At 40.7% G+C, this 27,584-nt stretch overlaps 1 protein-coding gene across 1 annotated transcript in view; it reads left to right on the top strand.

The window, feature by feature from the left end:
- The first annotated feature begins 2,091 nt into the window (after positions 1 to 2,091).
- The window catches only part of LOC137992325 (uncharacterized), a 32,295-nt gene continuing 6,802 nt past the window's right edge, over positions 2,092 to 27,584 (top strand). The window contains exons 1-11 of the mRNA XM_068837605.1: positions 2,092 to 2,806; positions 2,986 to 3,402; positions 5,544 to 5,732; positions 9,937 to 10,225; positions 10,946 to 11,064; positions 14,281 to 15,104; positions 17,510 to 18,276; positions 20,064 to 20,196; positions 22,063 to 22,178; positions 24,744 to 24,942; positions 25,577 to 25,821. Of these exons, the coding sequence (XP_068693706.1) occupies positions 2,374 to 2,806; positions 2,986 to 3,402; positions 5,544 to 5,732; positions 9,937 to 10,225; positions 10,946 to 11,064; positions 14,281 to 15,104; positions 17,510 to 18,276; positions 20,064 to 20,196; positions 22,063 to 22,178; positions 24,744 to 24,942; positions 25,577 to 25,821 (3,731 nt within the window). The 5' untranslated portion in view covers positions 2,092 to 2,373. The remainder of the gene's footprint in view (positions 2,807 to 2,985; positions 3,403 to 5,543; positions 5,733 to 9,936; positions 10,226 to 10,945; positions 11,065 to 14,280; positions 15,105 to 17,509; positions 18,277 to 20,063; positions 20,197 to 22,062; positions 22,179 to 24,743; positions 24,943 to 25,576; positions 25,822 to 27,584) is intronic.

Here is a 27,584-nt window from a genome sequence, read left to right as displayed (position 1 = left end):
TGACAAGTGAAGAAAACACCCAAATTAATCTTTTGTGCTGTATATTATTTCACTGTTTTAGTATATACTAAAACAACTATTCACCTCAGTGTCGGTGGCTAGCGTTGGATATTTACCGAGACGCTTTGCGGCTCGGTAAATATCCACCGCTAGCCACCTCCACTTCGGTGAATAGTTGTTAACTATATTCATCTAAATTGTATGTAAGTAAAACTATTTCTTAATCATTACGTCCCCTTTTTGTGCTGAGTGATCGAGATCAATTGTGGAAAAAGTTATATGTCACCATGTCACTTTTTTTTTGGGGAGAGATTTACTTAAGGACGGTGCCTACTATTGTTGTTGCGCATACATTCTCGAAATACTCGGGTTTCCTATCGGTGAAGCTTCAAAATACAGGGATATTTTTGCCTAGTTTAAAACTGTCCGGAGAAAGGAGATCTTAGTAAGTACTCCTCGTATCCAAAAAGGAAATTGGGGGTTACCATGCATTTTTTATAGATATTTAAGCTTCAATTCGAGAAAGAACGCCATACATTGCTTTGTATTTTAAAGCTCTTTACAAATATTATTTAGTAAATTATCTTTGAAAATTGCGTGTGGTTACCCCCGATCTTCTTGTTGGATTTTGATAATACTTGTTAAAATCTACATTTCCTGCATAATCATAAACCAGGGCAAAAATATCTTTGAATGAGGATGCACCGCCCTTAAAGGGATACTGTCCCGTCTTATGAAAACTTGAAAAGTGTTAGGTTAACTTTTTTCAAGTTAAATCGACAAATTCAAAATGGCGTCCTCTGGGGAGGGCCATGGTGGACAAAGGAGAAACTCCGGCGAATTTACGTGACTCACGAGTCAGGAGTGAATCCAGTCAACTGTGAATCCGGTCAACTGGTCATCAACAAGAAATAGCGTTTCTAAGCTAACCTGCTGCGCTGATCTACAGTATCTAGGTCTAAAAACCCCGTTGAAGACGGTTAACTTTCAATTGTTTTGCTGGGTACTACTATTTCAAAACTCTAAAAATTCGATTTTCCGGTAGGTTGTCTCGTTAGTGTAATGGATATCGGAAACTGCAAGGTGAAGCCATCGATCCGGGTTCAACTCTTTGCCTCGCCTATTGTGAATCTTCTCAGCTTGTTTAAAATCTTTGTTTCATTGAAGTAGATTTGAAGTCTAAAGTAGACTGTACTTCATATAAGTTGAATAAAAAGGGAAATGTCAGTTTGAGGGATGGAAAGAAGTGGTAACCGTGAATCCATGATGGCGGCTAGAAGTTTCCTTGGGCTCAAGAGCAAACAAACTCGAGCATGCGCAGCTCATGTCAGTGCTACCACATTTTGACGTCTTCTGTGATCTATTACTGAACAGACGCACGGCAACATGGAATCTATTTGTTTTATATAATAAAGAATTAAACTTTATTCGCATAAAAGCTGATGGTGAAGTCAATCGTGCGTCTGTCCTCTAATAGATCATAGGCAAGAACCAATCAAAATCCGAGAATAATTAACAATTATTCCATGAGCGCGCGTTGGATATGAGATGGTAAATAGCCAACGAGGCGCGTAGCGCCGAGTTGGCTATAACCAGTCTCATATCCAACAAGCGCGAATGGAATAATTGTTTTATTAAATTCCTTAAACTCCAAAAATTTGGAAGTACGCAATACGAGCGGAAAAAGCGAGCAAATCCGAGCGAAATCGAAAAAACTTGATGAGAACTGATGCGATGTTGTGTAATACCTTGTTGTCAGACAGACGCAGGCTCATCACAAAAACATTTCTTGTCTTTTCGCGTACTTCTAAACGTCGGAATTGATCCAAACTTTCCACAAAAAAGTCTTTTTTCTCCTTTTTGGCTTTATTCAAAGAGTAATTTCGCATTCCGGCGAAAACATTTTTAATTTCACGCTTAACGCAATCATCAATCATGAGCTGATAACCGAGATTGAGTGAACCAATCAGAGCACGCGAAATGCATTATCCGAGGTTGAGAATTTAATAACTTGAGTTATTATATAATGCATGATATTGGCTGGAGTACTTTATTTGCTATCACATGACGCCTTTATCACAGTGGACAAACACCGCTGCCCTGAGCAGCTACGCGTAGAAGCTGAGTTCGGAACTCTCTGGACCTGTTTTTCCAAGCGATACTTTCAAAGCTTTGTGGGGAAAAGGTCACAAATCCATAGACATTTATTTTGACCGACTTCCTATCGTCCAATCATGAGAGAATCAGGAAGTAGAAAATTATTTATTCGCACGTGACCAGTCCTCAATGAACCGGTGAGAGCGATTATATTACTGTCCTCGATTTCTTGGAAATAGGAAGAACTTTGCAAGCATTTTTGGTGATTGAAGGAAAATGTGGTCGGACGACGACGATTATTTTTCCTATTCACCTTACTATTTCGGCTCAGATACGGACGACAGCGATGATGTGTATTGTGGGTACAGCAGTGGAGAAGACCTGTATATGACAGCTCTGCGTGATGCAAGTCGACACGAAACTATTGGTGGGTCGACACCAAGTGTGGAAGTTGCTCCCCAAATCTACGAAGTGCCATCTCTTCAAGACCTGTGTTGTCGGTTCATTGCTCTGAAGTTTCCGTTCGCTTTCGTTGAGCATCGTTCTCCTCCGATCCCGGACGAACTGCAACTTAAAATCATCGAATTTTCCTTTCCGGATGACGAAGATATGATAAGGAAATATGCAGAGTTCAGCCGCAGTAGTGTGGACTTCCATTCAGCCAAAACAATGCTTGACAGTGGGAATGTGAAAGATTTGAATCAGATAGGTGGGTGAGAATTGTCATTGGAGATTCGATTTTCTGTTTACAGCTAACGTTAAACCCTCACTGGTGGCGATGTATAGAATAAAAATGGAGAAACAGAAAGTTTTAGGCTATCAGGAAAAATGCTTGTTACAAATATTGTAACAAAATGTCTTGAAAAAGTTTCATGCATGCTTTTGCAGGTTTTCGCTTAAGTGCCTCTGTTGAAGACAGAAAATATGGGCATGGCAGAAACAGTGGCGGTGATAAGAATTATGTGACTATTCTCTTTGATCGTGGCAAAATAACTTCTGCTCACTGCTCATGCGATTTTACAACAAACTGGTGTTCACATGTTGTAGCAACGTGTCTTGCTAGAATAAAAAACAAAAACTCTATGACTGTTCACATGCCAGTGTCCGACTCTCTCAACATACTGGATAGAGAGCAGCTGTTGAAGTTTTCCCAGTACCTTTTGAGTGAACACCAGAATGAGCCAGTTGTAGAGACAGCTCAAAAATTGTTGGATAAGCTGTTGTCACGGCAAAATCAAGAGCAAGGGGAGGAGGAGGAGGACATAAACAAGATTGCTGGAGCACCTGATCCTACTGCAGGCCCAGGTAAGATTGCATTTGGTGATGATTTTCGATAAAACTAATGATGAAAAAATTCCTTTGCAGTCCTCAGGCTTTTATTTTGATTTCTGCGTACAAGAAAGCTGTAGGAGAGTTCTAAGAAGATAGAACTTTCCTGGCATCTCACTTCGTCTTGCCTTAAACCTTTTACCCCTTAAAAGGAGGATGCTTGCAGATTTTACTCTTTCTAACACCAGACACTCTTACTTGTCAGGGGAAACCCCTTAGCTTCCTATTTCAGGGTGCAGGGATGGCGCAGTGGTGAGAGCACTTGCCTCCTGCCAATGTGGGTTGAGTTTGTTGGTTCTCTACTCTGCACCGAGAGGTTTTTCTCTGGGTACTCTGGCTTTCTCCTTTCCTCAAAAACCAATATTAATTTTGACTTCATTTGTGTTATTGTTGATTTTAGTTTACAGTGTCCCAGTTAGTGCTCCAGCGCTACAACGGGTTGCAAAATTGGTGAGACACTCCCATTAGAAAAGGAAAGGAAAGGAAAGGAAAGGAACTTTATTTAAGTGTGTAGCCGTTCTAGCGCTGGAGCCTTTTCTTAGACTAGCTTTCAATACCTGCCAGATCTAGAATTCCAACATTTCCCACCTCCCCCCTCCCTTTCCCCCTTCCAATGTCGACTGTTTCAGCACTTTTTTGTGTTGCTAGCAGCATTTATAAGGAGGGGGGCTGCAGTGTGTAAGATATTTTTAGGTGAATTTATAACACCTGAAGAAGATAGTGTCTCCTCTATTTTTGCAATTTGTTGTCTGGTTGCTTCCAATAATTTTGCCAGTCCAGATTTAAATCCTACATGTATAGAGAATAATTATTTGCAATGTAGTAGAGCAGGAAGTAAAGAAACAACCATTAGATATCGTATAAGCTCTGAAATGTTTCAGAAGTTTTGCACACCAAGTGAAACGCACATTATACTCAACACGAAAGGATATCATTGACATACGGTGGTATCAATGTTCAAGTGTTTGGACTTATCATCCCTAGCACAAGACGCTGTACCGAATAACTAATAAAGTAAGCAAAGTATTTTCCCCTGCAAATCTGATGCTCCGAAAGTTACACGTGGCTTGTATTATGTAACACAATACCATTTATTGTGTTCCTACATGTAGATGACATCAACTGCAATGATGGCGTTGCAGTTGAAAATCTTCTCTTCCAGGAAACAGCACAATTCTGGCAACTACATGTGCTTTCTTTTCTACTCAATCCAATACATTACCAGATGGGTCCTAATAAAGTTCACACAGTTAAAAATCCTGTGCATATTGTCTATTCAATTTCCAAACAGTCTACCATTGCAACAGCAAGAAATATGATATCAATATTACACTGTATTTTCTCAGTGAAAAGCTGTGATAGACCGTATAGCTGGAACAAATTTGTTCAGTTTGGTATCTCATTGTCAAACAAATGTCGCAAATGTTGCAATTAGCCTGTACCAGACAGGTCACTTACATGTAGAGGACTTGCTACTAAGTGTTAGCAATCCCATCTCTGGAAGCAGAGTAACACAAAAGCAATAAGTAATGGTACAAGTGGACCTCTATGAAAATGTACCTCTCTACATGTATAACAATTTTAAATTTGCTTAGAATTGAATTCTCGGAAAGTGGGTGTTCTCTTTTAATGGCATGCGATCGCAGGAAAAGGAGCGATAATGTATGTTTCTTATGTAAACAACAGCTAATTTCGTACAAGTTGCACGTGGAGAACTATTGAGTTGTACTTTGCCATTGTCACACTCTCCAAAATCAGCATACATCTTCAATCCTGGGCATATCTAATTGTTTTAATGTCATGTGTGAAATATGTGCATGCAATTAAAGGTCAAATTGTTATTGGGTTGTGTTTCGTGTGCAGCTAAACAGAAAACCAACGATTGAATTATTAATCTTTAAGGGTGTCGGCTTTAAGTTCTATTTTTGACCCCAAACATGCATACCCCTGAAAGAGATGATCTCATGGATTAAAGCAACACTGTCCCACCCCTCCCCCCCTCCCCCCCTCCCAAATTGAATGTGACAATTGAATTAAAAAAGGTGCAGCTTACACCTGTCAGTGAGTGTTTACATACCTCTCAGGCTCTATATCAATACAATTTTTAATGTTTTCAGGTCTTGATGAAGAGGCCCACTGGTTTGTCTGTAAAAATGGATTCAAAGCCAGGCTGGAAAGCTTAATGTATGAAAATATTCAGGATCTTGGCTTTGAGATGTATCATGAGCATGACCCAGATTGTGGGAATGGCAGTGATGTCAAAGATGTGTGGGAAAGAAATATTCTTCAGCAACCCCTTATCAGAGGTACATGAACGGTGGCAAAAAATTACTGGTAACATAATATAACTTTTGTATGCATAAAGGTATCACGTCATGTTTGGAAAGGCCCAGATCAGAGCCTGACCAAACCTGGAAACTTGATTTGAGAATATTACATTCTCATCCAAGACAGAATTCAGAAGTCAAAAGGAAGACAGGGTCCTTCACACTGTAGAATAGACCGATCCAGAAATTTACCTGTTGGTACACTGTGATGTCAAGCAGGGGTTTCCATAATTTTTTCAGTAAACCGCTGGTTTTGTGAAGTACATGTAGGCGGTTGTGCGGCAAGCCTGCAAATAATTTTTTTTTGCTGTAAGCCTGTCATACATGTACACGTATGTCAGGCCAGGGGGCAAGGTTTGACCTGACATGCAGCCACCCTGGTCGCGCAAATTTTTTTTCCATACTCATTAAGTGGGATGCCTGTGGCAGACCACTTTATAAATTGCCCAGTATCTCATTTTCATTGTCTTGTTTTTCCAATGGTTCAAGTCTTTTACATTGTCCATGTCCATTAGCAGCCAAAACATTGTATCCTGCTGTTTGATTGACTGGAAAGTCTTTGCGTTTGGTGAAATCAAGTCAGACCTTAAAGTACAGCTGTATTTCTACTCTAGCATTATCAGAATCAGCTGCAAGGTCTTACGAAGTAAAATCACTTAAGTCAAGATTCATGTGAGAAGACACCAGTGTTGCTATTCAAATTATTCCTCTTCTTTTTTGGGGGAATTTTAAGAAAATCTTTCAAGATTCCATTCAAATGTCTGAATTTCGACGAGGAAATAACTGCTCTTCTCCGCAAGACGAAGCATCGATAAAGAAACGAAGTAGCTGCAGGTGATGGTCACGTGTTGCATGGTTCAGGCAAATCTGAACTCTTCGTCAAAAACAAAAACTTCCTTGGAACATTCACCAGATTTACATGATACGCTACTCATTGAACCCAATGGTACTCTGATATTTCTTGGTGACCAATCGAAGCTAATACAAGCCATGAGTTTTTAGAAGTTTCTTCAGACCAAATTGCATTTAAAGTGTAGTGTTTTAAATGTTCTGTTTAAAGCATTCATGTACACATGTATTTTCCTGCACAGTGAATCACAGACAGAATTTAATCACTGGAGCATGGAAATAAATTAAATAGGACATGAAACATTACGAGATGTGTTCGTACACATGAATTGTACATGTATTTTATCTCCTGAGTGAAATTACATGTAAGCGCTTAAATTGTGGTGTTTTTGTTGATTCACTACTTGCACAAATCCCATAATACACCTCTTTTACCCCTCAAAAATCTGCATAGGCATTGTTTTCGACTTCTCTTGGGACATTTTCATGTTGCAGGAGAAATTGCAAACAATGGTTATGCAAAAGTCTTGGGGGGTAATAGAGGTGTATTATGGGATTGTGCAAGCAGTGAAATACCAGCCTCCATATTGGTGGACCAGGGATTGTCTATCTGATTCGCTAGAAAGAGTACAGAAACGTGTGCTCGCAATTATCTTTCCTGGCTCCACCTATAGCAAGGCCTTAAATTTAGCCAGTATATCAACCCTTCAAGATCGTAGATCAGCGGCTTGTCATGAATTCATTGTGCAGCTTAATCCGGATAACCCGGTTTACAAGCTAGTACAGTGGTGTAGCTAGTAGATTAGAATCTACGAGTGCTTCTGCTCACTACTCACTCAGATCGAGAGATAGAGTAAGAACTAAGACAACTGCCACAAATAGGTTTGGTGACTTTGTCACAAACAAATACGCTACTGACTCGACGTAATGTGTTTATTAGTGTAGTTTAGATTATTTATGTATATCTATCGTATTCAGCATTATTTTATATAAGTACCCATTTATTCGTTTAGTTATATCTCACCAGACCTGTAATTCAGATTTTTCTGCTAGAGGTTTCAATAAACAAAACTACTACTACTACTACTACTACTACTACTACTACTACTACTACTACAACATGGCGCCGTCATGTGTGATACTGTAAAATTGGGGTTATAAGCCCCCCTGGTGATAGGCCTATCTACTTGGAAACAAAAAAATCATCAGGTTATAACCCCACCCCCTTCCCCCCCCCCCCCCCCCAGATATTAGCCCCCCTCTAGTTTTCTATGTTTTCTCAAGTAATATGCATGTAAAGAACTCTTGCAGAACCCTGTACTACTTCAAACACAAACTTAGGAAAGATTACAGAACAATAATACACGTACCGGTAACTGAGAGAATTAAGTGCAGGAAACCTCGCTGTTGTGAACTACACCTAGACATTAAAATTTATTAACAATGACGGCAAAGTTGAACTCTGAGCTTCGGGTTTGTTGTGTTCCTGCCCACCCAAAACCCCTTACCAAGTTGTATAAGCCCAGGGCTTGTAACTGGAATTTTACAGTAACTCAGACAGACCTGAGAATTGGAGAGGTGGTTTTATTATGTATTTGTCTTTACAACATTTCAAGTTGTTGTTTCCACAGTACATTGCAGTGTTATTTACATGTAATTTAAATCAATGTAAGTGAGTTTTTGGAAAATGCCTCGCATGAAGTTTGAAATCCAAACTGTATGAATATGGGCGGAAGGGTTTACATTTTCAGCGTTGCGTTACTAGTAAGACAACATGAAGCACAAGCTGCAAATGAAAACAGATCAAAATGAAACTTAGCCATTATGCATTACAGCCATATATTTACAAGGCATGCATTCGGCTTTCTTGAGTGAAAATATTTAATTTTTATTTTGCATAGTAACAGAAGACCCCCAACCTGGCTGTCCGGTCAGACTAATCGTTTGCCAGTCAAAACCTCAAATTTACGGGGCAAATGTCCGATGACCGCTGCTTATTTGCAGGCTTGCTTTTCTCTTTCTCTTTTTCCCTTCCCCCTTTACCAATGTGATTGAGGCAACATTTGGCACTGGTTGTTCTCCTCTATTCATCCAACATGCTGAATAGTGCAAAGAATCGCGTTGGCGTGTGGCTAAGGGGCAGAACATACAGCAAAAGATTCCTTGATGTTCTACTTGTTTTATTGAATTAAAATAAATTAAAATGGATCAAACTGAAACTGTGAGAATCTTGTAGTTAATTTTATCGAAAAAGTAGGGAGCAAAAACTTAAGGAGTAGGCGGTGGGATTCGCCAGTTGCCGGCTTCTAAGTGAAACCTCTGATATCAATGCAGTCGCTGTGATCCAAAATTGTTACTGATATCTGGTCTGTGCACATTCTCACTTCTCATTGTTAAGGCATCACCTTTTTGACCATAATGCAGCTAAAACAAGATGCACCCTGATTTTGATGAATGGTGGGAAATATCCTCTTTCCTTTCTTCTCAAATTCAGGGTCTCATGTGTTGGGAAATACAGGCAATAAATGTCGCTCAACTTTCCTCCTTTAGTGGAGAGGTCGAGTTGGTGCAGTGGTTACAGCATTACTTTCTATTCACTCATTTCGAGACTCGACACTACATACATGTATGTTTTTAGTTCTGTCTTTTGTTCTGTACTCAGAGAGGTTTCTCTACATGTTCTCCAATTTCCTCTCTTGTTCAAAGCCACCATCAATTTTCTTGCTTTGAGTTGATGAACATACATATAGTCGTAGTCTCACCTTGGGACTCGATGATTTAAGTTATTGTCACCATAAAATTATTAGTAGTATTATTAGAATTATTATTATTATTATTATTATTTCTTATATATCATTTAGATATAAACATAGGATAATACTCCTAGGATAATACTCCTAGTCGCTTCATGCTACAGAAACCGGAGATAAGCGCCGGCCTGATGGGCCTTCTAGGCTCGTAGCAGACTTTACCTTTACCTATTAAAAACCTAAGCCTTGTGCCACAGTATCGTTGTGAATAAAACTTAAGGTAGTTGCATTGCGTACAGACTCTGTGTTATCTGCATTTCTGGACACAGAAATACAGAAATACACTTTGGCATCCACTGAAAACTTGTTATTATTGTGGATTTCTTCCCTCACTGTGCAGAAAAATTGCCTCTACTGTCTAACGAAGAAACTTACAAAGCAGTACACCATACAAGTAATGTAAAATGAGAAAAATGTAATCCGCAATGTTACCGCTTTCATGTGCTAACTTTACACTGCAGAAGAAAGTTGTCTTATTCTTTCCTGCATGAGTGGTAACCTCAATTGTTTTTGTCTCTAATCAGATGAAATGGATATCCAGCTCGACAATGAGCGTAGTTATCATGGTGGTTATCCCTCCTCTAAGTGCCAAACAGTTCTCCAAGTTCTTAAGACTATATCTGACCTTCTTGTGGACGACTTCTTGAGTGCTGTCTCAGCGCTGACAATGTGCACTGAACAACTAATAGAACGACTCACCAGGGTCAGGGATGGCAGGGATATACGCAGACGCCGTCTGCCCAAGTCACAGTCAAAAGATAAAATTAAGTTGTGTGGATCTCTAGCTGTAGGGTTCACTCCAAGAATGTCAGAGTAAGTATAGATACATGTAATCATTTTGGAATGTAATTTGGTTGAAAACAATAGCCCATTTCCGAGTTGCTACTTGCCTCAGTCCTGGTGCACCATTCAAATGGAAATGAGTTGCGTATAATTTGTATGCAAATCAAACTCATTTCCCTTACAATAGTTGAGCACCAAGACTCACTTGGAAACCTAGACAAACAGCAACTCGGAAATGGTCCATTATAATGCACTGGAACAATTTTTTTTTTTCAAATAAATCAATTATTGCCATGTAACAAAAAAATGTAATCAACAAACCTCTAATACGTTTTCTAGGGGATTTTACTTGGAAATTGAACTAAGCTGACCACAATGTAAGAACATACAATGTACATTACATGTGCAGGCATTAACCATTACAGACAATGACTGTAATGTGTTCAACCTCACTAAATAAATTATCATTATCATTATCATTATCATTATCATTGTCGTTGTTGTTGTTATTATTATAAGACCAGTACAGTATAAATTATACATGTAATATCTTTGCCCTTATTTGAGCCTTCTTTGTAGCTGTTGAAGTTGCGTCTTTACTCCGGGATGATCATTCTCATACGAAATCAATAACTGTGGATGACACGAATTATTTATGTTAATCCACAGTCGAAATGATTATACAAAAGCTCATATAAAGTATTCTCTCGAACTCTCAAGTGAGTGGCAATATTTTCCCTTCCATTCCAGTTGTAGGAGATTGAGTGACGAAGTTTCACGCCTTTGGAGACTGGCAGCCCTTATTCCTGGCATTTCTGCAAAGCAACGCCAAGGAGTTGTTGATCAGCTGAGGACATTGAATGAAGCAGGTGCATTTTCTCGTTAGTTTGAGGACGTGGAGAGTGTTTTTCGTTGTGTAGGGAAGTGAAGTAATTAATTATTAATTTTATTATTATTATTATTATTATTATATTTTTTAATTTATTTATCACCAATGAATGAAACATGTGAACCCACAAATGACCAGCAACCAATATCAGTGGCTTCATAGCTCAGTTGCTTAGAGTGTCACACTGGCAATGAGAGGTCTCGGGTTCAAACCCTGTTGAAGTCCTGATTTTTTCAGGCTTCTCTACGCAATTGCTAAAATTGCATTCATACAGGGTAATTGCGAGGATCATTTGCTCACTTGATTATTTATCACCAGGTGGGAGTGGCTAGAGAAAAGAACAATCTTCCAAATTATTCTACAGCTGTTCTTGACCGGGTCATTCATTTCATATTCAAAGTTTTATCATCTGAATTTGGCTTTTGGAATCTCTTTTAGGTCGTGTTCTATTGGGATCAACTGTTTCAACCGCAACCCGTTTAGGTTGAAGTGGTTGAGGTTTCCCAATAGAACACTTTTCCAACCGTTTCGGTTGAAACGCGGTAACTCCTGGGATTAGTTATTACCAGACTTCTCAGCATTTACAAGTTGAGAGAAAGCAACACTGCAGGAGCCCGCGGCTGACTTTTAATGGCCCGCGTAAACGACAGCGGTCACTGCCAATGCTTTTTTAACGGTTTCAACCTTTTTTGATGCCGGTTGAAAAAGTTGATCTACCAAACCAACCGAAAACGTTTTTTCCGAGTAGAACACTAAAAAACCCAACCAACCCAACTAACTAAAAACGGTTGATCCCAATAGAAAACGACCTTAGTCTTTGGGGTATACTTATCAGGTTAATCCAACTTTATTGATATTAATATTTTTTCATTCAATACCCTGCTCTTGCAGAACATAATTATAATTAACAGGGTTGGTTTCTGAAGAAGTTGTGGTGCTTGCCAATGGGCGAGTGAAGGACGGAAATTTTAAGTTCAATATTGAAGGCAATAAATTGAATTGGAAAAACTAGCAACTCCACATTCGAGTATAGTTGGAGAAAACTCGTGTGCGTAACATCCCAGGGTTACATGTACATGTATTAATTTTAGCAAAAAAAAAATTTATTTATTTCATGAGCGTGCATTGGATACGAGTTGGTAAGGTTATAGCCAATCTTATGATACATCATGCGCCAGTGGAATGTAAAGGATAATTATTACATGACTGCACATGAATACGAATTAAAATTAACTTCGAGTGCTGACAGTGTCTCACGCTGCGAATGGGTGAGTGATATTGTACATGTATCAGCTCGAGGAAAAATGAAATTGTAATCTGAGGTGAACATCAGAGGTCATGGATTTCCATCCCATTGAATTCACCTAAATTTGTCAGGTGTCTATAAGAGACGATTGCTTACCGTAAAGACTCGCAGATAAGCCGCACCTTTTTTTCCAAAAATGTGCGATCAAAATCGTAGGTGCGGCTTATCTGCGAGACCATTTGGGAAAGGTGCTGTGAATTTCGGTGTCCAGTCTTCCATCGTCCGATATTATGCCTGGTTACACAGCTTCGCACAGTGCATGCAAGAAAACAACAAATTTACGCGCAAAATTCTATGGAAAAACTGCCTTGAATGGAGAAATACCTGTGAACAAATACCAGAATAATATCAATCATATGTCCTAAGTGAAATGATGTTCATTCTACTAAAGAGCTAAAATTACGGGTAAGACTTTGAAGTATTTTTCGATCCAGTGTTGGCGAGTTTGCCTTGGATGAAGACAGAACACTTCATAGTCTCGACTTTGGATTTCTTTCGAGTTTTTTTTCATGAAAAACTTTTTTCCCAAAATTTGAGTTGCTAAACTTGGGCTGCGGCTTATCTGCGAGTGCGGCTTATCTGCGAGTCTTTACGGTAAATTGTTGGGATAAGTGTAGTATCACTTCTGTCCTTCGTTTATACCCGCACTACAAATATCCATGTATTTCATTCATCAAGTTCTTTCGCGGGAACATTATGAGCCAAGCAAATTGACCTGCTCAGTTGGTAGAGCATTGCACCGGCATCGCAGCTCTAGGCTTACGAGCCAGCGCTTATCTCCGGTTTCTGTAGCATGAAGCGACTAGGAGTATTTCTTCTCCCCCCTGGATGGGGTGCTAGTCCATCACAGGGTTACCCCCAGCATTTCTGTGGTACCCATTTATACACCTTGGTGGAGAGTGAAGTGTCTTGCCCAAGAACACATTACAATGTCTCCGGCCAGGACTCGAACCCGGACCACGCGATCCGGAGTCGAGCACCCTAACCATGAGGCCACCGCACCTCCTACAAAGGTGCCTTAGACTGTCCAGTTAAGTGAGAGGGTCTCTTGGTTCTATGGTATTTTAGTGACTCGTTTGATGGGATTAGGTTTCCGTGCTCTCAGTGCATACTCTGCATACTCTGCTAATGAAACAATCATCAACTGGGATTCTCCTGATTAGTGCACAATAGTGCACGAGTCAATAGTGCTTTATTTGAAGTAAAACTGAGTCGTTTTGCGCGTTTGCTCTTCTTCACAGCGAATAGACATTAACAGAACGTTTCACCCCCTAGCGAGCTCGATCCTTCCAATTTCGCCCCATACATTTCCAGTTCGACCCCTTTACCTAACTGGTTTCGCCCCTTATGAAAAGAAGATATAAAGAATCAATCATAGACCACAGAGGATAGATCTCTTGTTTATGTGGCGGGATATCTTACTTATTATCCTTCAAGAAAATGATCTGGGCCCGGTTGTTCAAAAGCCGATTAACGCTAATCCCAGATTAAAAATTAACCAAGGAGTTTATTTCTCTATTCCAAAATGCTGTTCAACGCTGATATTCGGCAAAACTTTACATTAGAAGAAGTAAATCTTGAAAAACAAAAATAAGGAAAAGAAACTTTCACCAAAAAGTTGAAAACATGAAACAAAAGTTTACGCTAATCCTGGATTACGTTAATCGGCTTTCGAACAACCGGGCCCTGGCGTTTATTCCTCAATGAATGGAGAGGGCGAATGCGGTTAGGACTGGGGGTCGAACTCGAAATGTGGGGGGCGAACTTGGTGGGGTCGAACTCGCTGCAGGCCGAACGTTCATAATACGCTCCGACGAAGTGTAAACGCTCAAAACATCAGCATCTTTCTTTCATCTTTTTTTTTCTTCAATGTGTAGTATTTTCTTGTAGTTTCAGCTGTGCTGGTAAGTGGCCCTTTGCGTCCATGGCATGGCCTGGAGGTTGCCATCCGACTTGCTACCATCAACTGGGATTCTCCTGATTTCCAGCGAGTGCTGAAAGGAGAATGGACATTCGTTCCCACTGTGAGCAGCTGGATGGCCATCGAATTAACCTGTCAATCGAAACGCAAGTATGTGTCGGAGTGGATTGAGTTAGATCGGGTTGACAGCAACATAAAAAGAAACCTTGCGCAGGATGACGCGGTCACATCACTGACATTCTATCACCCCCATTGCATCGCATTGGGTCCCCTGTTTGGTGTTGATATACACTCGGTTTGTTCCATGATCGAAGCTCTGAATCTCAAGGGCCAACATGAAGCTGCCATGCGTCTTACAGTTGCAGTATCTTATGCAATCGTGTCAACCTACAAGAACGTTCTGTTTGGAATGGATGTTGCTTCCTCGTTTCCAGTCTCTGCGAGATGCTCCCTGGGCATAGCATCTCGTAAGACTGAAGTCAAAATTGAACAAAGCAGCCAATCTGATTCTCCAATGGAAGTCGAGGTGTCTGCCAAACCGTCAACCAACCGTCACATCTGGCCCGAGGACACTATTTTGTCGCTATCCACGTTTGCTTTTCTGTACGACCTGTTATCAAAAAAGTTTCACCTGGCCGACACATGCATTGCCGAAATGAAGTCCAGATTGACATTTGAAGGTTCGAGTGCTTATGCGCTTGACTGTCTTAGGACTTCAGTATCTCTTGGATTCCAACTTGGTGTTGTTGGACTGTATTTACAGCGCTTCCCTGCTCCCTCACCCCACCTAGAGGTATGTACGGTATGCGATTCGGATCATTGACAATAACTTTCATTTTACCAAAGATTACACAGACTATTTGCAATTTGATTCTAAAAACCAACTGTCACGTATGTATTGTTTATTGTTTGCTATATATCGCCCTTGTAATCTTTCACGTTTATTTTAAAGTGCCCCTGTGACCAAAAAATCAATTATTATTTTTCTGTGGATTTCAAAACTATGTTAACCAAACACTAAGCGACCAAAGTGTTAAGCCTTGATTTCAAAAAGACCCTTGTTTATTTTAACTGGAATTTTCCTATTTAATGGTCCGCCATTACTAACTTTAAGTTCTTGAGAGAGTTGGTTCGAGGAGAAAATGACGTCAAAGGCTCACTAGGTTAAGAATGTAATGCCTGTGTACGCCGCAGAATTAGTATGCAGTACGGGCGTTTTGGGATTTCAGACTTTTAAACTCGCGTTTTGCATATATGATAAGCTGCACTCACACGCTGATATTTTAAGCCCGTGAACCTTTCACGTTACATGTCCCTGGATCCAACCCTGTGAGGTCCAATCGGTCTGTTTTGAACTTGAGTAATGGCGGACCGTGAAATCCTAAACTTACGCTCAAAGTAAACGGCCTTTGGATGAAAATCAAAGCTCAAAATGTTGCCAGTCAGGTGTTAAGCGAACACACATTCAAAATCTGAAGGAAAAAAGGAAGTGATTTTTTTGATCAGAGGGGCACTTTAATAAACGTGAAAGAGTACAAGGGTGATATATATCATCATTATTATTAAAATAACAATAACTTGTAACATACATGTATTAAATAGAAGTACTGCTAACCACTTACACTAACCATTCAGTAGCCTGCGAGCAAGCTCTCCCGAGGGGTGCGGGGTGGTGCACACCACCTTAGTTATGCACGAGGTAAAAACTCGAAAATGGTAAGGTGGAATGCCTTTACTGATAAAATTATCGTTACATAACAAACACGATGATTCTGAGTAAGAACAACCTTTATCCACGCAATTTGCTGTAAACTTGAAAAACGTCGGGCCAACTCTTTTCAAGATTACCCAAATGCAATCCGTTTCAATCTTGTCCATTTGAGTCCATCCATGCTTCTCTTTTCTTTTGCTGTACTTCTTTTATGTTGTTCAACAGTTTTTAAGTGGTTCTTGCAATGTTTCATTCTACTTTTTGGGCATTTTGGGTGTCATGAAATTATATCATTTTCCGTGACATAGCCCCTTTAAGTTATATTATCGTTGAAAAAAGTTTAAGAAAATTCATGGGTTCCACATGCTCAACCGACAGATCAAGGAAGCCGCATCAGTCAGTGTTCACAGCTTTCACAGCCAATAACAACAGGGCGCACGGTACAGACAGCGAAGAACATCACTTTTAAACTGCTGGCCTGTGAGCTCACAGACCAGGCCGCAGTTGTTCAAAAGGTTCATAACGCTATCCACCGGATAAATCACTATTTGTTGGATAGTGCAATTGATTTCGCTATTACTTATCCACTGGACAGTGATTTATCCGGCGGATAGCGCTATCCATCGTTTGGACAACTGGGGCCAGATGATTAGTAGATCAACATACAACTCACTTTCACTTGACATTGAAGATAATTTCGGTCGCCAAAAAGTTTCCTCTTAAAGACTTAAAATACAAAAATATAAGTCATACTCCATGCAGGTATGTCATTCCTTGGTTTCAACCACCTTAGAGGCACATCATCTATAAGCAGGTCAATGATTTGTTGTCCCGATATGTTCTCGTAAAAGAAAAGCGCGTACATGTTTGAGACATTTCCATTTATTTCACTATGATGTCATCACGCCCTTTCACATGGACATGTGAGCTCCATTAAAAAAATAGTAACCTCCATCCTTCCTGTGTAGCCCGTGGGTTAGAATCCCAACGGACTGCGGGCATCATTTTTCTCATGCTTGAGATTTTCGCCTTAATTAAATGTTTTTTCCAGTAATCCGTTCTTTGCAGGCTTTCATACATACATAAATACATACTTAATTGACCACTCCCCATATACGGCGGCCATTTTGATTTCTACTGTTCGAAAGACATTATGGGATGCTCAGGGGGCAAATTAATATGTATTTGCCCCCGGGGCATCCCATAATAGCTATTTGAAACAATAGAAATCGTATCTGCAAAAAGGTCTGTTAAGAATCCCAACTGGCCGGCAGCAAGTTAGTTGGCTATTTGCAGGTGCAGCTGAGAAGTTGAACCAGGGACAACCAGGAACAAATTCAACCAGTGGCCAGAACGTGTCTTGAACCCGGGACACCCCCCCGCCCGAACCACTGGGCCACACTGCCTCCTCAAATCATTTCGTTATTACTGTTTTTCGACGCGTTATGGAATGACTGGTACTCAGTTCTGTCACTTTCCCTCGCCAGGTTGAGGAATACAACTATGAATGTTGGCTCACCTACAAACTCATCTGCTGTTCCCCAGGAGAGAGTGATTTGCGCTTCTTAGCCCAGGTTGCACAACACGTGCCCCAGTGTATGGCCTTACCAACCCTTGTTCCTCCTTCCTCTCCATGTCGTGTGATATTTCATCATCTTTTCAAGGGAGCCTCTGCTACTCTTAGCAACTCCTTGACAGAACATCAAAACATAGGCCTTCAAGCTGCTTTAAGTGTGCTAGCTCACAAGGACGAAAACACTGTGAGAGAAAGCTCTATGACCTGGATGCTGTTTCAGTACTCTAATTGCAGGCTTTGGGCCAAACTCACTGAAGTGGTTCTCCGCTCTCTTTCCGATTCATCCGAAATGTTAAGGGATGCCGTGGGCTATATCCTAAAAACTGAGGGAATGCTTGGCGCCCAAAACTACGAAAACATCTCCCCGGACTCGAGGCCAACGGATACGCTGTCTTACGTGCAGAACATAGCGTTCTTGAAGGGGAAATCCCGCGTTGCGTACTGTCTTGCGCGAGCTCTCAGCGAGAGAAACGGAAACTCAATCAGACAGACCAAATACAAGACAGAAATTGGACGTCACCGGGACAGGCGAGAGTCTTTTGAAGTGGAGATGCCGCGAAAAATAATGAAGTCCGGAGTAGACAGGGCGTTGAAGCTCTGTGCCATTGAGATTTGTGCTCACAGCCTGTGGCTACAGAAGCTTTGCCACAGAGATCATACACGCTCTGATATTGTAAGGTTGGTGAATTCTGTGTATTTTGTTTACAATGGCTAGGTCTCGTTTCCATCGCTCAATCTTCCTTGTTCTTTTAATATAGCGATATTTCTTGTTTACAAACGTTGACGTCACATTTCTATTTTAAAATTAAAATCCACAATATCCTACTCCAAAGACTTTCAGAAGAAAATGACTATATTGATTTATCTGTCTTAATAACAAAAATATATTAGTACTTTGGCTTTTCATATTGACACTTTGTATTGGTTTGATTTTAGATGATATTTTCTTATTTTAGTTGACTGTATACTCTGTACACTAGGTATTCGTATACCTGTTCCTTTGTAAAACACAATTGATTACCATAGCTTTCTCTACTTGTTCTCTCTTGTATATACATCTAATCACTGCTCGCCTCGACTAGCTATTGCTACCTGCGAGCAGTGCAGATTGAAAAATGTATTATATAATGAAATTCTACAATAAACTAAACTAAACATTAAACATGAAATTTGCCAAGCGCGGCACAAAAGAAGTTATTGTTTCAACAGCCGATTATCTTCTGCTTTGCATATTGATAACAATGGGTGACGTAACGAGAGATATTGCTATAAATGGATTCTTTGCTTGATACTGTCACATGGTACAAAATCCGCCACACTCCAGGTGGATGGCAAAAGGTATGCAACAGCCTCCAAAACAAAGCGATTTCAAACAGCCAAGCGTGACGTTTCTTTGTTTTGGATGTCCCAGTGCGTAGCTTGCCATCCAGCAGGGCAGATTTTATACCATGTGACAGTTTCATGCAAATTAAGGGCCCATTATAGTCCCTGAAAAGCCCCAGCAGGGCAGTGTCAATGAAGTGTCAAAAGCGTATCGTATGGTATCGTATAGTATCGTAAGTTAACTTAAAAGACGTATCAGCAACTTCAGAATAGGCTATTTCCGAGTTCGTGTCTACCTCCTCTTCAAAGTGAGTCTAAGTGCGAAGTTTTTGTGATGGTAATTAGTTCTACTTTGCATATGAATGTCAACTAATTTTCATAAGAAAAACTTCGCACTTGGACTCTCTTTGAAGAAAACGCAGGTATGAACTCGAAAATGGCCTATTAAGAAGAGGCACAAAGTCACACCAATGTGCGGGATTGCAGAAAACCACTGAAAGTGCATCTCATTTGCATCTCATTAAAGAACAAAGGAGCTCACAGTATTCTCGTTCCTTTTAAAAACTGAATTAATCTTCTGCAATCCCGCACCTCATTCAGTACTTATCGCAACAACTGAAAGATAACAGTTCCCAAATTTGTACTAAAACCTTAATCGTGTACGTTAGCTCGGCTCTAAAACGCTAATTTATGGAAAACGGTTGTCTGTTGGGCTAGTTTTCTATTCATGTAATGAAATGCTCTTTGTCACGGTGCTATTTATTTTGATGATTTGAAAATTAAGTCACGTTGCGTTGGAAAGGTCGTACCTTTTCGCTATTTTTTGCATTTCCAAATTAATACTCGATCTTAGTAGAAAAGAATAGACCTTATTCCAAAATGGCCGTCATTTAAATATTCCTTTGTTTTTATTCAAATTAGCCCTTGATGCCTCGTTCTTGAGCTGAAAATTGAAAAAAATATTTTGCCTTGAACGAGGCATCAAGGTCTAATTTGAATGAAAACAAAAGAATATCTAAATGGCGGCCATTTTGGAATAAGGTGTATGTATACTTTATTTAATTATTTAGCGAACTAAAGAAGTATTTTGAATCCAAAAGGCTACCTCTGACAGCGTCCCGTTCATCATTGTTGATTTCTAGGTGGCTAACGGAGTTTGTGGTCACTTCCGGAGCAGATTGTCTTGAGTGTCTTGTCAAGTGTAGAGGAGATGTCAGTTCTTTTCTTGGACAAAGTGATTTGTTGAATTTGTGTGAGAGGATTCTTAATGTGAAGGTACTTTACGTGGTGTACGTTCACGCTAAGATTAACCAAAATTTTAAGAACATACCCAGGCTGAGAGTCGGTTAAGAACGTCTTTATTTTGCTCGTCTGTTTGTTTGTTTTTTTGTTTTTGTTTTTGTGAGTAGTATTAACAAAGGTAAATGAAGTAGAGCTATGATCCTCGCAGTTATGGACGCACTTTTTTTGGCAATTGCGTAGAGAAGCCTGAAAACTTCAGGACTCAACGGGGTTTGAACCCATGACTTCGCGATACCGGTGCGACGCTCTTATTTCATACATCATTTCGTTTTTGATTCATTCCTCACGCGAAAATTAGAACCCACAAATGACCAGCTCCCAACATCAGTGGCTTCATAGCTCAGTTGGTTAGAGCGTCGCACCGGTATCTCTAGGTCACGGGTTCAAACCCCGTTGAAGTCCTGAATTTTTTAGGCTTCTCTACGCAATTGCTAAAACTGCGTCCATAACTGCGAGGATCATAGGTTTAATTCATTTCATATCCGCAGTTCAGTATATGATTTATTTTATACATCATTTCGTTCATAAAAGTAAATGAAATGCAGGGATGGTGTAGCGGTGAAAGCACTCGCCTCCTACGAACGTGGCCCGGGTTCGATTTCATACTCGGCGTCATATCTGCCGGGTTGAGTTTCTCTGCACCGGGACCTTTTTCTCCGGGTACTTCGGGGGCGCTTTCTTTTTGTATGGAACAACCGGGGAGAATTTTCTGCTTAAAGGAACAGAACAAATTTCCTCAATCAAAGTATGGAACGGGACGAGTGTGTTCCTTTTGAGACTTTCTTTTCTTTTCTTCTTGAGGAACTGGATACTAATCATTTAGAATAACAAACATGGCTGCCGGATTTTCGATCACTACTTCATAAGTAGTATTGCTCACCTGCAGTTGTGCAGCTACGAGTTATAAAAGCATCCACGTTAATTGACTGAAACCCGCACGATTCTTTTGGGCAGCTAAACACCAAGGCCCATGGGGTCCGCCATCAGAAAAATGAAGCGAGCCTTGATATTAAAATGTTAAAGTTGAACGATGTCTGTTCGGGAGTTCGGTAGAAAGTGAGTCATTTATTTAATGTCTCCATTCTTGGCTTACCAACAATCTCTTTCAAATTCCTGGGTGTTTATGTTGTAGGCCTTTTCAGTTGAATGAATTGAATTAATCACTAAGCGCACCCAAACGGCGTCGAGCGCAGAAAAATCGCTTGCTTGCTTTTACTGGGTGGTGTTTCGCATTTGGCGCCGGTCGCAGTGAGACTCATTTCATTTTACTCGTTTGTTGTTATTGGCTTAAGTTTCATTGTCAGCGTCATTATCATCATCGTGATCGTCATCATCGTTATAATCATCAGCACTGAGCAGCAACGACAACGGCGACGGCAACGAGAACGTCATCTCAAAATATAAATTCACGTTATTGTAATCACTTCGTGACTATTTCAACCTTTTTAATGTGACAAGGGTGTGGTAGTTCCTCAAAATTGACACTGGTCGGAAGGGCGCTTAGTTTAGGGGGAAAAAATGAAAATTTATGCTCAAGTGCTGACGTTTTTCACAATACCTCAAATTTGGCTATTTCACGTTGTTGTTTTGCAGACGACGGCCAAAAAATGGACAAAAGTGAAAAATGCACGTGCAGGACGTGCAAAGCTTTTGTTTTTGCTCAGTGAATATGCAAATTTGTGAGGTTCTCGTTCCCGTCGCCGTTGTCGTAGCTGCTCTCTCTATTATAAACATCCGCATTAACTTTGCCAGCGTCTTCATCATCGCTGGCCATAGATCTTGATTTGGTGAAAGAACTGAATAACATTTCGAACTTGACGTTCTTCCCATTCATTGCAGGGGGAGCCCGAAACACGAGTCAAAGTCGTCGTGCTAAACATCCTTTCATCCTTGTTGCAAGAGTCCTGTCGAGCCGAAAGTGCAGACGATATGAGGCAAATTGTGTCATTTTGCACGTAGGTTACCTTAACTTTGATTTAAAAAAAAAACAAAACTAGTAATCTGAGATCTGTGGGAGGTGTTTGTCGTCAAAAGATGGTCTGGTTGTAGTGTACGGCCCGTGTTTTCCCTACCCTGCGAGCAGAGTCTCTTTCGATTTTCCTAGATAAGTCGGGAAGAGGAAAGTAGCCTCTGCTCGCCGCCTCCACATTATTTGATTTTCCGCTCATCCAAAGAATTGGATGAGTCAGTCCAGTTTCGACTTGTCAAACCTGTTTTTTTTTTATTTTTGCGCATGATCAGTCGCCACGCGTCATCAATATTTTGAAATTTACAACAGCGTGGCAATTTTAACTGTTAGAATTCCCATGAGTTTTTCCTATGTGTCGGTTACAGAAACTAGCCTGACAGAAACCTATAAATTTTTCAGTAAAAAAATAAAATTGCATTTTTGAGATATATGGACTATCTTGAGTTTCCAATGAAATGATTCCTTGATTGTCGTGTGTTTGCCGGAGTTGTTCGAAAATATTCCGACTTCTTCTTCTTCGTTTTGTGGCTACTGGTCACGCGTGACTGACACCGGATACATAAATTTTCAATTTTTAACGCATGCTCAATACAAAATGTGGAAGCGGCGAGCAGAGTCTACTTTCCTCTTCCCGACTTATCTAGGAAGATCGAAAGAGACTCTGCTCGCAGGGTATGTTTTCCCGCGCGCGGATGCAAATTTTTCCACGCTACTCATACACTGAGAACCGATCAGTGTTGAGAGATTTTTGACTTCCTTCTCTGTTGCTTTCTTATGAAGTTTCTCTATTTTTACGGCTTCCCTTTTAATTCCTTCGAAACAATATTTATACTTGGCTGATTTGTTTAAGCGTCTTACGTCCTCAATAGGGAACTTAAGCAAGTACTACGACGCCGGCTTGGAGAACGCGATGGAACAGTAGGTCTAACGAAAAAAATTATGTGTACGTTGTGTATATTTCTGTGCCGTTCTCGCTCTGGCAACGACGTAAATTGATCAAATCTGGAGTTATTTGGAGGACGTGAGCACCTGACGATAAATTTTCAATGTTCTCTCTAAATATCCGCATCGTTCTCAGCTATTTATTCCCGGAATGTTGACACACACTTTCCATGCCGAGCAAACTGGAGCAATCGGAAAATTATCAGCTACAATAACGGGAAATAATATTTTTAGACAGCGTTCTCGTAGCCGACGTCATCGTCCTATTAGAGACGTTTAGATTCTATCGTCCTAGAATCTAAAGCTCTCTAATCTTAGGGACTAGGCGACGGCGGCGGCGACACCAACGGGAACGTCGCAAGTTTGCATATTTAGTGAGCAAAAATAATAGCTTTGCACGCCCTGCACGTGCGTTTTTCACTTTTGTCTATTTCTTTGCCGTCGTCTACAAAACAACAACGTGAAATAGCCAAGTTTGAGTTTTTATGACGAACGTCAGCATTTGTGGATAAATTTTCATTTTCTCTCCTAATTGAGCGCCGTTCCGACCAGTGTCACTTTTGAGGAACTACTACACCCTTTTCATATTAAAAAGGTTGAAATAGTCACGAAGTGATTACAATAACGCGAATTTATATTTTGAGATGACGTTCCCGTTACTTTTACCGTCGTCGTTGCTCCTTAATAGGGAGCTTACGAAACGAGGACGACGACGGCTACGAGGACTTCACTTAAAAATACGAGTTCGCGTTATTTACAGTATTTATATCACTGCGAAACTATTTCATGTCGTTTCGCGTTAAAAATGTGTAGTAACTGGTGAGGAATTAAACTGGTACGAGTGGGTTGGAAGCGTAGAGATAGAACTGAAAATTCATCGTCATGTGCTAACGTCCTCCACAAAACCGTGAATTTGGTCATTTCACGTCGTCATTTAGGAGATGACGGCAAAGAAATGTACCAAAATGTAAAACGCACGTGCAGAGCGTGCAGAACCATTGTTTTTGCTCACTAAACCTATTGTTTTGTAGCGTCGTCGTTGCCGTCGGCGTCGTCGTTTCGTAAGCTCCCTAATATTAGGGAACTTACGAAACGAGGACGACGACGGCTACGAGGACTTCATTTAAAAATAGAAGTTCGCGTTATTCATATCACTACGAAGCTATTTCATGTCGTTTCGCGTTAAAATTGTGTAGTAATTGTCGAGGAATTAAACTGGCATGAGTGGGTTGGAAGCGTAGAGAGGGAACTGAAAATTCATCGTCATGTGCTAACGTCCTCCACAGAACCTTGAATTTGGTCATTTCACGTCGTCATTTAGGAGATGACGACAAAGAAATGTACCAAAATGTAAAACGCACGTGCAGAGCGTGCAGAGCCATTGTTTTGGCTCACTAAACCTATTGTTTTGTAGCGTCGTCGATGCCGTCGGCGTCGTCGTTTCGTAAGCTCCCTATTGTTTTGTGGTTTTGTCGCTGCTGTTGCCGTCGTCGTTTGTTGGGCGAGATGGTGAATAGGGGTGTGGTTAGCCTTTTTTCGAGGTTCTGGCATAAATGCTTTGTAGCAAGCTGTTTCCACCACTGATGTGCCGCTTCTTTTTCCTTTCCAGAGACCGTCATCGTGATAAGCATCGCGATCTTCTCCCTTTGATATGTAAAGAACTTCGAACCTTAGAAGTCAGTGAGGCTTTCTTGCCATTTGAGGTTGTTATGAAAGCGAGCGATGGAATGTTTGATCTCTACAAGGAGAGGCTTGCATCTGCCGAGCGAGACAACCGGCGGGAATGGACTCGCAAAGGAATGGATTTGGTGAGACTAGTTGACCCTTGAAGCGATTTTCAGTAGTGTCGAACTAAAATTAATTTTTAAAAATTTTTTTTATAGTAGCATAAGTGCTTTACCGAAAGGAAGGTGACTAACCCCATACCGGATTGAAACAGATCAGTTCAAGTGGGATCCTGGGAGCGAAACTTGCGGCTTGCATTTGAATTGATTCCCCGTCTAACACTAACCAATCACTGATCTTTTTGTTGTCTCTCCCAGATGCATGTAGATAGCTTACAGCGAACTACCACTCCATCAAAAATTATGCCTGCAATCAAATATGTTTGAAAATGTTTCAAAGACAGCGCTGGTAATGAATGGTTTTTGAATCGCCCTTTGGTGTTTTCACATTTTCCGGTGGTCGTCATCTTGAATAATTCTGACATGTCCTGGTTGGCTTATTGTTTTCATACAAAAGCTCTTTGGGCAACCTACGTGACGTCAAAAATGTTCAAAATGGCGGTGCCCGGGAAATTTAAAAATGAAAATACTCGGTTCTAAAATTTACAGACAATTTTGATTCCAAACATGATTTCCTCCGCTTTAAAGTTATTCTTTAGTGTTTTTTCCAGTCTCTTCTCATTTAAACATGCGGTCAATCCCTTCGTTTTCTCTTTAGAGGCGTTTATTCAGTGAAGGATCAACTGCGGGGGATGAATCTGACATTGAAGACAATGACAGCTGGTCAGCCGAAAGCAATCCTTACAGGACTCGTGAGGTGCACCCTTTCCTGGAAACTGCGTTTGATCTGGGAACGAAAGGAATAGAAAGGCTCAAGCAGGACACGGATGAGCTGGAAGAAAACCGTAGCTATCGCTACAGCTTCAGCCGTAGCTGTCTTGAACACTTGAGCGCATTTTGCAGGTACAGTGAAGGTGGTAGTGGACGGCACGATGGCGAAAGCGGGAACGAATACGACCGAAGACAGTGACGATAACCAGGGATTTCCATAAGCGGCTGGCGAACAGGCGGCTGTGACAGGCGGCTCGTGGACTAAACAAACGTTAGCTGTAGTGAGAGGCCCCAAAGGCGACGGAAGACCGCCGGTAACCGGCTTTTACGGAAACCCCTCGGTAACGATGACGTCAACGGCGAGCGACGACGACGATAGCGACAAAGGCAGTGATTACGTTTGCGACCACGACTGCCCAACGACAATGAACATGACGACGACTACGATGACAATGATGACGTCAACTGTGACGATGACGATGATATAATCAGTTTTTGTTTACATTCATTCAAAAAAAGAAATGTCATTCAAAAACAACTTTCTAAAAGTTAAGAAGGAGAGACATTGCGGTTTAAGTCCGGCCACTATTAACTTAAAGATGTTACCAGAAAGGCTGGTGATGTTACTTTAGGGACTTAAGATCCACGACACGGTTGTCAACGAGAACTCCTCAAAACAAGAATATCATTGGTTAAAAGAGCAAAATTAATCGTGCTGCACGTGCGGCACGCATTTTAGCACATATTTTTGCGATACTCTACAAAATATCGCGTTTCTGATTGGTCAATGACGAATGCATATATAGGATATAGAGTGCAAAAAGAGGTTATCGAGTGCAATACGGAAGTTGCTATGGAAACAAAGCGATGGAGTTATTTTGTTGCGTATATAATAAATAACAAATCGTATGAACTTGCTCGTGCATTTCGTGATTTATGGTCACTCGTGATGTTTTGAAAGTTTTCAAATGTCACTCGCCTACGGCTCGTGCAATTTTGAAAACTTTCAAAACATCACTCGTGCCCACAAATGCACTCGCGTTCTCACGATTTCCTATACTTACGTACTGGAATAACCAAGAGATGTCCGCGAACGAGACATAAGTAAAAAGACCTACCTAGTACGATATTAGGCAAGCAACTAAAGTGTGACAACGAGCAGTTGCCCTTTTAAAATATTATTTAAGTAGTTATACACTGTTACAATTACTTAGGTTAAAGGTTAATTAAGGAGTTCGTAAAGCAGGCTTACTGTCTTTCATGGCCATACAGGTATTGATCTTGATTAACTAGGAACTCCAAGTTCCACTGACTAGACACAACAATGCTTGTCTTTCTTGATTCTCTGGATTCTTTCCACTCACTGGATATTCAGTGTACACAAACTCTTACGGAGGACTTCATAATGAACTCTGAATTCTTTGTCTTCTTCCCTTTTCGGCTATCTTCTCTCAAAGACCGTATCCTTCTTATAATACACTGCACGTCCTTACGTTGGTTGCGGTCGCATTAGGGAGTTAACAGGTTCTAGTGTTTAGAGTTTCCCTCGGGATTTAAAACACCAAGGAGGCTGCGGTCGCATTGGAGAGTTGACACTAGAGTAGTGTCAACACTAGTGTCAACACTAGTGTTACATTGTGTTTCTCTGTTGTGTGACCCACAAACCGCAACCATTGTTTGGAGTTGCTGTGTCCGTTTGCACACAACTGACTCCCAACAATAGGGAGCTTAAGCAACGACAACGGCGACGGCAACGAGAACGTCACAAATTTGCATATTTAGAGGGTAAAAACAATAGCTTTGCACGCCCTGCGCGTGCGTTTTTCACTTTTGTCCATTTCGTTGCCGTCGTCAGCAAAACAACAACGTGAAATAGCCAAGTTTTTGGTTTTATG

This window comes from Montipora foliosa, chromosome 2 (assembly GCF_036669935.1).
Source record: "Montipora foliosa isolate CH-2021 chromosome 2, ASM3666993v2, whole genome shotgun sequence".
In the NCBI taxonomy this organism is placed as follows: Eukaryota; Metazoa; Cnidaria; class Anthozoa; order Scleractinia; family Acroporidae; genus Montipora; species Montipora foliosa.
The sequence above is the reverse complement of the archived record's forward strand: the minus strand, read 5'-3'. Positions and strand labels throughout refer to the sequence as shown.